The sequence below is a fragment of the Danio rerio genome, chromosome 2, assembly GCF_052040795.2.
Source record: "Danio rerio strain M-AB ecotype USA chromosome 2, GRCz13ab, whole genome shotgun sequence".
In the NCBI taxonomy this organism is placed as follows: Eukaryota; Metazoa; Chordata; class Actinopteri; order Cypriniformes; family Danionidae; genus Danio; species Danio rerio.
The window spans coordinates 47,358,934-47,372,049 of NC_141022.1; the positions used below are offsets into that span (position 1 = coordinate 47,358,934).

A 13,116-nucleotide genomic window follows, 5' to 3' on the forward strand; every position below is an offset into this window, starting at 1 on the left:
TAAGTTTTTTTGTGCATGTGTGTGTTGCTTAGTAATCCTGAAGAAGAGAAAGATCTGATGTTCCTCAAGTCATTGTCTGGTTTGAAGAAAGTCTGTCTGCATGTTTCAAATCTGAATGACACATTTGCTTGTGAACTCCTGTCCCTCATTCAGGCTTGTTCCAGCCTGACTCAACTTTGGTAATGGCATTAGCTGACATTATAGTAGGTTTTTATGATATTTTCTTACTATCCCAAATCATAAGATGTTGGCACATTATGGGAAATGCAAATAGTAGTGAATTAGTGTAATTTCCAAATTTACTTTGACTTGTATTTCATTGCAGACAATATTATAGTGTCCAAAAGTGCCGTCGACTTCTCTGGAATCAGGTATCTGGGATGGACCATCCCACAGTGGAAACGAGTACTGTGGTCAGAAAAATCAGCATTTTCAGGTATTTTTGAGATGTTACCAGCAACAAGTCCAAAATCCAGGGTCTGTCATGGTTTGGCGTTGTGTCAGTGCCCTTGGCAAAAGTAACTTGCACTTTTGTAATAACACCTTTAATGATGAAAAATACATAGAGACTATGGAGCACCTTCATGCTGCCTTCATTTACGCCCATGTATATTTCAACAAGACAATGCAAAACTACATTCTGCACACATTACAAAGTCCTGGCTGCAGATGAAGAGGTTACGGCACCTGACTGGCCTGCCTGCAGTCCAGACCTGTCTCGAAAAGAGAATATATGGCCCATTTTGAAGCCCAAAATGTGACCACGAAGACCTCATACTCATTAAGACTTGTTTGCAGGAAGAATGGAATAAAATTACACCTGAAACACTTCATCACTTGCTGTCTTCAGTCCCTAAACATGTTTTAAGTGTTGTGAAAAGAAATGGCAACATTACAAAGTGGTAAATGCTTTACTGTTCATACTTTTTTTAAATGTGTATTGTTGGAATGTATATACAAGTGGTGCATTGAAATACAAGTCAAAGTAAATTTAGAAATCACTTAATTTTTTTTAATTTGCATTTTAGATACTGTTCCAACTTTTTCTGATTTGGGGTCGTATTACTAGTGGACATTATTGTATAATCTCTTTTTTTTTCTCCATTTGATGGTTTATACTAATGATATTAACAACCCTATAGGCTTTCCCCAGATATTAAAAAGGGTTTTAGCATAAGTGACAGGAAGGACTTCAGGAAGCACATCCAGTCTCTCAAGAAGTCGTTGAATGAGATGCGTTGGACTCTGACTTTGTAAGCATTAGTTATTAGTTATTTCTTCAGGTTGTTCTTTTAATTCACCAAAGATATAATTTCTTTTGATATACAAAAAACAATACTTTTGTAGTCACCATGAGTGTTACATGTTATTCTTTTTAGTTGGGGCAACTCAGTGTTGATCAAGCCAAATGAGGAGAGATTCACAGAGAAGCTGCAGACAAAGACAGACATGGGTGAGAGACATAAGCCAATACTTTAGTTTTTTAAAGTTAGACCTTTTTCTACTTTATATCAAATTATCTCGTTGAAAAAAATGACAAGGGGCATTTGATGGAGAAAAAAAAGTCATGGTGGTAAGGTGTCCATTGTGTCCATATTTGGAAGAAAGCATTGACAGATTTTCTCTTTATCGTGTGTTTGAATGTGTAAGAATCTGTTACCCATCAGGAGGGGAACTTCAATGCTATGTGGAAAACTTTCACTATGGGGATTTCATCAGAATCCAATCATCTGAAAGAGTATAAAAACGGGCCCATGAAATGCCAATGAGTTGGTGGCGTCAGCGTGCACAGCTGTCATCAATGACAATCGATTTGGCAGAAAAGCACTGCATGTGCTCAGCTGAAGCATGATTTTCGCTTTCAGTCTTCCACAAGCTACTAAGAGAGTCATTGACAATATCTCTAATCTGTCTACATAGGGAGAGATTGAGAAGCAGCTTCTCCCCGTCCAGAGTGTGCATACGCAGTGACAGACAGTCAAGCTGGGTTTTTCTTCCTTGCCTGGTGTCCTTTGGGTCCGGTCCCTGTATATAGGAAGCAAGTTTCTTTAACCAGCAACACGGCCGTGCAGCACGTCTTTTTCAAGATGTCGTTCTGACCGTGCAGTTGCGCAGCTAAGATCACAGCTTGCTCTTGCGAAAGGGTGACCCACCCCTGATGTTCTCTGCACTGCGGCTGGCACTCGGGGAGATAGGGGGTTACAGTGGGAGCAAATCCGCCGCCTTCAGGCTTGCGGACCTCTCATCCCTTTGCGCGCTCCATTCAAGCTTAGAGCGAGAGATCGTTTGATGTTTGATGACACCGAGGACCAGATGTCCATTATCTTCAATTAACATAAAGAGCGTTTTTCAACACCACTTAAATTCCAAAGAAAAATAATTTTGCTCCTTCATTGGATGTGACAGCCAGCCCAAAAACTTCCAGCCTGGGACGCTATGCCTTCCAGCTCGCAAGATCGGTGCACTTCACCAGTGGCTCATGGAGCGCGAGAGAACGGTCTCCCTTCTTTCCCACTCCCAGCCCCTTCCCCTTGATTACGGGTGCAAGACGAGTGAATCTCTTGCCTCCTGCTCTCCTGTGGGACCCCAGTGCTCCCTGGTTGAGCCCACCCACTCCGTGCTGCCCCACCACTGGTACATCAGCAATCGTGTGGATGAAGCCACTTGCAAGAGCTCTGCCTGCCTGCCTGCCCATCGCAATAACTCATCCGCATGATCACACTCAGCTACTTGATTCAATTCGCGAAACGGCCTCCCAAGTTCACGGGTGTGTTTTACAGCCTGTACTTCATTGTACCCCAAAATAGTGGTGGGTTACAGCCAATCCTAGATCTGCACGTTTTGTACCGCTGCCTTCACAAGCTGCGGTTTAGAATGCTTATGCAGAAGCGCATCATCTGATGCATTCGTCCTTGGGATTGGATTGCAGCGATAGACCTGAAGGACGCTTACTTCCATGTCTCCATACTTCCACGTCACCTTCGCGTTCGAAGGTCAAGTATGGCAGTACAAAGTCCTCCCCTTTGGGCTTTCTTTGTCTCTGCGGGTTTTCACTAAGCTCACGAAGAGTGCCCTTTCAGCCCTTTTGCTCGCAGGCATCTGCATACTCTATTATGCCGACGACTAGCTGATTTTAGCCCACTCGTGGGAGCAATTGGTTATTCACAGAGACAAGGTGCTCCGGCACCTCGACCTGTTGGGGTTTCAGGTCAACCGAGAGAAGAGCAAGCTTGCCCACCGTGCAGAGCAAATCTTTTCAGAGGCTCCAGGGGTATATGGCATCGCGGCTGAGGGGGCAACACGTGCTGGTCAGGGAGAATGGAGACTCCCCCCGAGTCTGTCCAACTGATATAAGCGCTTCAAGGAAGCCCAGGTTAACCTGTTTGCTTCCTCCGAGAACGCCCATTGTCAGTGTTTTTTCCCTCACCATGGGCTTACCCGACACGGATGCACTGGCCCACAGCTGGCCTCAGGGCATGCGCAAATATGCGTTGCCCCAGTAAGCCTGCTCGCGCAGTTACTGTGCAAGGTCAGGGAGGACAAGGAGCAGGTCTTGCTAGTTGCATCTCTCTGGCCCAACCAGACCTAAATATTAGAACTCTCCCTCCTCGTAATAGCCTTTCCCTGGTGGATGCCTTTGAGAAAGGACCTCCTTTCTAGGGACGGGGCACCATCTGGCACCCTCGCCCAGATCTATGGAAACTCCACGTGTGGTCCATAGACATCATTTAAGGATCAGGTAGTGAGCCTGCAAACGCTGCCTGCGGTGGAGGCAAACCCAGCCCTTTCATTTCTGCGTCCTGTTTTGCAAATGTATGTGGACCGCACTCAGATCCTCTGAGCAGCTTTTTGTCCGTTATGGTGGTCGGCAGAAGGGAAGTATCGAAACAGCGGTTGGACCACTGGATAGGGGATGCCATCTCCCTCGCTTATCAAAGCCAGAGTGAGCTGTGTCCCCCAGGGGTGAGAGCACACTCCACTCTGAGCGTTGCATCCTCTTGGGCGTTAGCACCCGGCACCTTTCTAACAGACATCTGTAGAGCTGCCTGTAGACGGAAATGCTATGTTTCTTTCACCACAACGATTGTCCCTTAGCTGTTGAGTGTAAAAGCCTCTTCAGCTAGAAAAGGATGCCTCAGCTGAGCACATGCAGTGCTTTTATGCCAAATTGATTGTCATTTATGACAGCTGTGCACGCTGCTGCTGCCAACTCATTGGCATTTCATGGGCCCGTTTTTATACTCTCTGAGATGATTTGATTCTGACGAAATCCCCATATTGGAAGTCTTCAACATAGCATTTTCATTCATGTCCTCAGGAAACGAGGGTTACTTTAGTACCCGTTGTGTTCTTCCAACTCTTTTCAGATAAATTATTCTTATAAGTTATTGGCTAAGCTTCAAGAAATTCGGCTTTACTCACATTGATTTAATGCTTTTCTTAATGTTGTATTAAGTGTTTTATTTGTGTTTGTGTTTATTTGTGTCCTGTAGGTGCTTCACCCTTGTTATTAGTAAGTATTCTTTCTTTCTTTCTTTCTTTCTTTTTTTCTTTCTTTCTTTCTTTCTTTCTTTCTTTCTTTCTTTCTTTCTTTCTTTCTTTCTTTCTTTCTTTCTTTCTTTCATACATTTGGCTATGATAATCCCATTATTGATAATGTTTAAATATTTGCAAGAATAAAATATCTATATCATTATTTTCTTTACTTCAGACCTCAGAAGTTGCAGAAGTGTTTACACCTCAACTCATTGAGATGAATAGAGCAAACAAACACAAAATTACATACAGGTATTGGAAACTTTAAGTTTTGGACATTGTTAAAATATCTCCTTTTTTCTGAACACAGAGGTCTTGTACAAACTCCTATTATGCTTTTCATTTTTGGCTTTATTTCTAGTTAAATTATCTAATTTTCCAAGGCAATAAATTTATTTGAAACCATTTTTTTTAAAGCACATGGCTTAATAGTTTTGTCACTTTATAATGTTACAATCTCTAACTTTTGTGTTTTCCTCATGCATTAATGAGTGTGTATATAGTATGAAGTGGCCAGGGGTAATCCTCACTGTAGTCTTTCATAGCCAGACCTTCAGACTGACTACAGAAGGTCTGAGAAACCTGGCCATTTTGAATAGTAAATATAACTGACAAGTAAAACATTTAGTTTACATTTAGTTTTGCACTGCATTTAGGGGCCTGGAAATGTCCCAACAGAAACTGATGCTATATAACCAGAAAATAATTTAATCACAAATGTTTAGAACAACAGTGGTGCATCAGTCTCCTAAAATGATTTGTTAGCAAAACACCCCGCAAATTGATTGAAAATGCATGTAGAGATTCATGTTTTTGGGATGCATTTCAGCATGAAGAACACAGACACTGAGCTGGCAGAATGTGCACCCTATTACTTTATTTTACAAAAGCAAAAAGCTTTTGTATTTTTGAGTGTAAGAGCCAGTTATGCATAATTCATTTGTGATAATAATTTAGTGAAGGTTAAAACATGATAAAAATTGATATTTAAATTTAATAAGAATTCATTGTGATTGTATTATCTAAAATGCATAATTTAGTAATTGATATAATTTAAAAACCTTTAATTTGGTATTTTGGCTTCCGACAGTAATACGTCATGAGGTCATTAGTTCATACGTTCTAGGCAGATTGCAGTTATGGATGTTGGAAGCAACACAGTTTTTTGACTAATGTAGTGGCACACCTTTCGTGTAAATCATTATGTACCACCTTTTGCAGCTTCAATTCCAACAACCAGTATTAGTCAAAAAACTCGCTAAGAAGATGTCAATGGAATCTCCTTGGATTGCCTTATTGCACGGCTCGACGAACTGATCAACGAGCTGATCGAGTCTATTGTAACTTTGTATTTTTGTTTACATTTGTTCAGTAAACCTTTTTTAAAAGAAGATTCGGTCTTACTCGCGTTTTTGCAAATACTGGTTGTTGGAATTGAAGCTGCAAAAGGTGGTACATAAGGATTTACACGAAAGGTGTGCCACTACATTGAGTATTGTTGGATCACACACTTCACGCCAGATAAAAAAGATCAAGCCCCAGTTTCTTTGGGTGCAGACAACAAGCCAGTGGAGCAGCCCAATACCCAAACCTGTTAACCAGTACTTAACTGAATTAACGTCTCCTATTAATATAGGAGTTGACTGAAAAAGCTAGAGAAGAGCAGAAGCTGGAGACGAAGTAATGCTTATAAATTTGCATAAGATTATAACTACATGGAAAAATGAAAAAATAAATAAATAAATCAATCAATATTTACAATAAAATATTTATAATAAAATATGAATGCATAATAAAATGACAAATAATATTCATTAATAAAAATCTAATCATTAACTAATAATCTATAAAATGATATAGTGATAATTATATAAATAATTAATGATCGAATGATAAAATAAAATAAAAGAAGAATAAATTAATATAAACAAGTGAAAATGAAACACAACACAAATGAATAGTTACACGCGTAAGTTTGCTACAAGGATTCTCAGATCCTTAGTTAGATTCCTCAGTATAAACAAATGTGTAAACCCTTTACCAATTCAAATAAAAAAATAAAACACTGTAAATAATATGTCTATTTTATTATATAAAACAGACAAATTGCTGTAATTTGTCATTACTTATATAGTACAAAAAACAACAGTCAAGCTGTTAATTTACAGATAGTGTTTGAAATTGTTACGTATTTTTTAATATAATTTAAAATAACTGAAAAAATACTGTATAAATAATACTGGAGTTTTCCTGTATACAAAACAAAAATGTCAGTAATTTGTCTTTAATGATAAGGTACCTAAAATGAAAGTCAAACTGTTAATTTAGAGAGATTGTTTGTCATTTTACTAAGTTCTACATATTATTTAAAATGTCAAAAAATTACTGTAAAAAATGTAGGGATATTTTCTGTAAATTATAATTTTTTTTTACAGTGTGATACTAACATCTGAAAACATTATAGACTTCTGTAGTTACATTGTGTACTAAGAATAAAAGAACATGAAAAGTTGCTTTTTTCCTGGCCAATATGACAAGGAATTGTACGAAGCATGTGTTGATCATCTTCTATGGTGGTGGTATTTACCATTATTACATAATAATTGGCACATTCCTGTTGTTTTTTTCTGACTGGCTGAGACAAACAGACTAACAAAAAGAGTTCTGAAATTTACCGTATGTTTTATAATACAGTGATTCTAGAAGATCAAGAAAATGGTCATTTCTAAGTTCATGACTCCTTATAATAACAGAAAAATGTCCTGTCCTTCAGGTTTGTGTGTCCGCATGCTGGTCAGTTTCAGTGCAGTTTGACCAGTCTTGTGTTTGTGATGGATAGTGAAGGAGAGGTGCAGTATAAAGTCGACTCGTGGGATCCTCGTTTGTTAGATGGTTTGGGTCAAATGCAGCCTGCAGGACCCCTATATGACATTGACTGTATTAATGGTTCAATCTCAAATCTACATCTTCCTCACTGTGAAACATTCTCTGGTAGGTTGGTTCCTTTCTTCATACTTGTATGTTGCACAGTGGTTGACTTGTATAGCAGCTGAATAGATCTTATGGCATAGCGACCGATTACTTGCATATCACGTTACTTGGAGCAGCTTATTGTTTGTTCCCGTTAGTAAATGCATTAATTAACATTAACTAATAAACCTTATTGTAAAGTGTGACCAGAATATAGGCTATGTACAGTTGAAGTCAGAATTATTAGCCACCCTTTGAATTTTTTTTCTTTTTTTAAATATTTCCCAAATTATGTTTAACAGAGTGAGGAGATTTTTACAGTATGTCTGATAATATTTTTTCTTCTCGAGAAAGTCTTATTTTGTTTATTTCAACTAGAATAAAAGCTGTTTTTATTTTTTTAAACACCATTTTAGGAACATAACTATTAGCCCCTTTAAACTATTTTTTTTTCTCGAGAGTCTACAGAACAAACCTTCGTAATACAATAACTTGCCTAATTACCCTAACCTGCCTATAGTTTACCTGATTAACCTAGTTAAGCCTTTAAATATAACTTTAAGCTGTATAGAAGTGTCTTGAAAAATATCTAGTCAAATATTATTTACTGTCATCATGGCAAAGATAAAATAAATCAGTTATTAGAAATGAGTTATTGAAACAATTATGTTTAGAATGTGTTGAAAATTTTTTTTTTTCCATTAAGCAGAAATTGGGGGAAAAAATAAACAGGGGGCTAATAATTCTGACTTAAACTTTATGTAAATAATCAGCAATAAGTCAATAATAATTAATAAAATTCAATTTCTTTTAGGGGAAAATAAGGATTGTTTGGCTGTAGCACATTTCACTGTCGGGGGTATAGAAATGATGCAGCCACTCAAAGTCACTGAAACTCATGTGGTGATTGACATCAGAGACCTCTCCTTATTCGGACTCTTAAAAAAAATATTTTCTGGTTCCCCTATTGATGCCCAAGTGTTGCTCTTTCTTCGACCACTAATATGTGGACAGAAAAATAAAATTCTTGATGTCCACTTACTTCCAAAGAACGTTCCCGTATCAGAGGTACTGTCATGTGAATGCATTGTCCATTTCTTTTCCTACTGCTTTGTTTTTACTTTTAATATTATAGAACATCAAAAAACCTGTAAATTGTAAGTCTCATCTAAACGCAATGTGCATTTTTCTATTTGGCATATATAAAATTGATCTATCTTCTAGTATGGTTGAACTGAAGTACATTTGGTTAGTTTGTAAATGTGATGCAGGATTGTGTTGAATTACTGTGTGAATGTGTAAGTAAATTTACCCCTTTTTTATTTTGCTCTTTAAGGTCCAGTGCTGCCACCAGGATAAAGCCTACATTGAAACAAGTTCAAAATGTCGCTTGTTTCCTCATAGACTTTACAGTCTGTGTTGTCAGCCAGAGGAATGTGAGGTGCAGCCAACGGTAAACTAATTAAATAACACTTAAACCTTAACAGTTTCTGGGTACTATTATTTGGATTAATCAATTACCGTTTTAATTAATATTTTAAAGTGGTGGTCTAATAGTTTTTTGAAAGCTTGATTATGTTTATGAGGTGCATAATGTTCATTTATAAATCATAATATTATATTATTCTACCTTTATTGTATATTGCTTTCAGCTACAAATAAAACAATTAGTGGATTTTCTGGCTCTTTGAAGGCCCCCCAAAACCCCCCCCAAAAATTGTTATGGGCTCTGATTGGTTAACTGGCCGAGTGTGTTTATATGAATAGCAATATACATTATTTTTCACTACATGCAAATTGGAATTGATGCTATTTACACTAAAAGAAAATGGCACATAGTAGATGCTATTTACACTATGTACAAACAGGGACAAAAGCTTTGCACACTGTTGTGGGCTGTTCACATTAAGTGAAAATAGCATTTTTTTTAAAGCTTTTCTAATTTCACGTAGTTCAAATTGCTATATACACTCACCGGCCACTTTATTAGGTACACCTCTCCAACTGCTCGTTATCACAAATTTCTCATCAGCCAATCACATGGCAGCAACTCAATGCATTTAGGCATGAAGACATGGTCAAGACGATCTGCTGCAGTTTAAATAGAGCATCAGAATGGGGAAGAAACGCGTCAGGTTACGAATGTAACCATGGTTCCCTAAGGGAACGAGACGCTGCGTCTCTTTTAGGGGACACAATGGGATACCATCCCTCTCTTATAACCTTCTGAAGCACAGGTGTAATCAATCCAATGTAATTGGCGAGATGCAATGTGCGTGTGGCGTCAGACCACAGGTATAAAAGCCCCACACACACAGTGAACTTCAGCTTATACCTCTCGAATGGAGCGCACCAGGTATAAAAAAGTATGGCAACGCGACGCAGCGTCTCGTTCCCTTAGGGTTCCCTTTCGGGAACTCTACACTGCATCTCTTTTAGGAGACACAATGGGAACGCTATCCCAAACACGGCTTAGTTTTACATGCCAGGGATGAGTTCTCCTTATATTGCTAGGACAATGGAACCCGGAGTAGGGTCCAGGTCCAACTGATAAAACCTTACAAAGGTATGCGGGGTAGACCACCCAGCTGCGTTGCAGATGCCAGTCAAAGACTGGCCAGAACTAAAGGCTTTCGAAGCCGCCATACTCCTGGTTGAGTGAGCCCTGATGCAGGGCTTCATATGCTAGTGAAATAGCCTCGACTATCCACCGGCTCAGAGACTGCTTAGATGCTGGCGCCCCCATTTTGGGTGAGCCATACAAAACAAACAACTGTTCTGTTGTACGCCAAGCAGACGTACGATGTACGTATGCATCTAGTGCCCGCACTGGGCAAAGCAGATTCAAGCGCTCCTGATCTGGCGTCATAAATGGTGGAGGATTAAAGGCCTGCAGCACAGTAGGTCGCACCACCTCAGTGGGGACCTTAGGAACGTACCCTGCTCTGGGGTACAGAAATGCTCTCACCATACCAGGTGAGAATTCCAGACCAGAGGGAGCTACAGACAATGCTTGTAAATCTCCTACTCTTTTGATGGATGTAATGTCCAACAAAAAAAATTGTTTTAAGGGTCAGAAACTTTTCTGACACATCCTCAATTGGTTCAAAGAGGGCTGTCGACAGGCCCTCAAGCACTATCGACAAATCCCAAGTAGGAAACCTATTGGCGCAGGCCTCAACCTCCTGGTTCCACGGAGGAATCTGACCATCAGAGGGTCTTTGCCAAGACCATCAGTACGGTATGCGGAAATTGCAGCTACATAACCTTTAAGCGTTGACGGAGTCAAACCGAATTCAAAACGCTCCAGGAGAAATTGCAGTACTGAGCCCACAGGACAGTGGACTGGATCCAGGTGGTGGTCTGTACAACAAGAAGTAAAAAGTTTCCACTTGGTGGCATACAATCTCCTCGTGGAGGGAGCTCTGGAGCTTAGTATGGTTTGAACAACCTCAGTTGACAAACCAAGATCTACAAGGTGGGCCCCCTCAGAGGCCACACCCACAGTTTCCAGAAGTCCGGGTGGGGGTGCACTATCATTCCCCCCGCCTGGGACAGGAGGTCTCTCTGGATGGGAATCTCCCATGGGAGACCGTCGAGGAGACACACTAGGTCCAAGAACTACACTCGTGTGGGCCAATAAGGGGCTACCAGCAATAGGTTGTACCCCCCTTGACGGACCCTCTCCAGGACTCCCGGGAGCAGAGCGATTGGGGGAAAAGCGTACAGACGAAGCCTCGGCCACATCTGCACCATGGCATCCAGCCCAAAAGGTGCTGGATGTGTGAGGGAGAACCACAATGGGAAATGTGTTGTTTTTTTGACTGGCGAATAGACCGACGTCGGCTTTGCCGAATCTTTGACAAATGGCCGCCACCACTTTTGGGTGTAGTCGCCATCCCCCAGGCTCCAACCCCTGTCTCGACAGGAGGTCCGCTCCCACATTCATCGGGCCTGGGATGTAAGCTGCATTCAGAGAGAGCAGCCTCCCCTGAGCCCACAGATGGATTTGATTCGCCAACCTGCACAGAGGGCGCGAGTTCAAACCCCCTTGATGGTTGATGTAAGAGACCACCGATGTGTTGTCGGTCTTCACTAACACATGGTGACCTCTCACTTGAGGGAAGAAGTGCCTTAGAGCCTGAAACACTGCTAACATCTCTAAGCAGTTGATATGCATGTGTAGATGATGGTCCCTCCACTGTCCCGATGCGGGAAGGCCCCTCAGGGTCGCTCCCCAGCCCTTGCGTGAGGCATCTGATGTCAGAGCCAGGCGCTGAGATATTATTCCCAGTGTAGGGCCCTGGGACAAAAACCAGGGCTTTTTCCATATCTATAAAGCTCGTAGGCAATGCCTTGATGCTTTGATTGTGTGAAACGGATTTCCCCTCGGGGAAAACCCCCTGGTTTTGAGCCACCACTGTAATGGTCTCATGTGTAGCAGACCCAATGGGATTATGTTGGAGGCTGCCGCTAGTAGACCCAACAGCTTCTGGAACTGTTTGACAGTGATGGCTTGGCCCAGTCTGATCCTCTTTGCGGCTGCCCGAATCGACTCGACAGACACGAAAACATCGTCGTGGAGTCCAATAGCACACCTAAAAAAAGTGGTCGTCTGAGCTGGCACAATCACACTTTTCTTTTGGTTTAGCCGCAACCCCAATTTCTCTATGTGAGCGAGAACAACAACTCGATGTTGAACCGCTAACTCCCTCGATCGGGCTAGAATGAGCCAATCGTCGAGGTAATTGAGAATTCGAATCCCTTGTAGCCGCAGCAAAGCCAAAGCTGCGTCGATGACTTTGGTAAATGTGCGGGGTGAGAGTGCTAGGACAAACGGAAGAACCCTGTACTGATAAGCCTTGCCCCCGAAGGCGAATCTGAGGAACTTCCTGTGACTTGGAAGGATGGATATGTGGAAGTATGCGTCCTTCAGATCTATCGTGACAAACCAGTCCTCGGACTGTATTTGTGACACGATGGTGCTGATAGTCAACATTTTGAACTTCAGTGTTTGTACGGAGCAATTTAGATGTCTTAGATCTAATATCGGACGCAACCCTCCATCCTTCTTTGGAACAATGAAGTAACGGCTGTAAAACCCTGACTCGATGTCTAGAGGAGGGATCTGTTCTATGGCTCTCTTTCTCAGAAGAGATTCTACTTCTTGTTCCATCACTAGAGCCTGCTCTGGCTTCATTAGGGTATGGAGCAGCGAGAGCGGCATGAAGCAAACTGAATTCTGTAGCCCTTCTCTATGGTAAGCAGGACCCACTGCAAAACATTCGGCAGCTGTTTCCACTCTGCCAAGAATTTCTGCAGGGGTACCAGTCTCTCGAGACTGGTCTCTATGTTCCCCTGAGTAGCTAACTCTGGGCACTGAGGCGAACTCACCACAGGAGGCCCTTGATTTAACTGCTTTTATACCCTCAGTAGAGGGGGCGAGTCCACTAACGTCACCACTTTTGGGATGAAACGTTTGTGGATACCGCTGGGGGTCTCCACGCCCCGAGGCACCAACTGTGGGAGGATTGGTGGATAGACCCCCTGTGGGCAACGAGGAGGTGGCCTTTGCTCCTCGTTGGGGGCTGCCCGAAGAAGTCCCAATAC

At 41.4% G+C, this 13,116-nt stretch overlaps 2 protein-coding genes across 8 annotated transcripts in view; both read left to right on the forward strand.

The window, feature by feature from the left end:
• LOC147846472 (uncharacterized) overlaps positions 1-13,116 on the forward strand; it is a 563,173-nt gene that overhangs the window by 436,162 nt on the left and 113,895 nt on the right. The gene's annotated exons all lie outside the window — the stretch shown is intronic.
• Positions 1-13,116, forward strand: part of nlrb5 (NOD-like receptor family B, member 5) — a 39,506-nt gene that overhangs the window by 19,606 nt on the left and 6,784 nt on the right. For 6 of the 7 annotated variants that reach the window (XM_087241308.1, XM_087241307.1, XM_087241310.1 and 3 more), the window contains 8 exons: positions 33-179; positions 1,143-1,253; positions 1,380-1,453; positions 4,494-4,513; positions 4,712-4,788; positions 7,310-7,527; positions 8,321-8,574; positions 8,843-8,959. In XM_087241308.1, coding sequence (XP_087097434.1) covers positions 33-179; positions 1,143-1,253; positions 1,380-1,453; positions 4,494-4,513; positions 4,712-4,788; positions 7,310-7,527; positions 8,321-8,574; positions 8,843-8,959 — 1,018 coding nt within the window. Of the gene's footprint in view, positions 1-32; positions 271-1,142; positions 1,254-1,379; positions 1,454-4,493; positions 4,514-4,711; positions 4,789-7,309; positions 7,528-8,320; positions 8,575-8,842; positions 8,960-13,116 lie in introns of those variants that run through there. The other variant, XM_087241311.1, reaches the window with a different exon arrangement.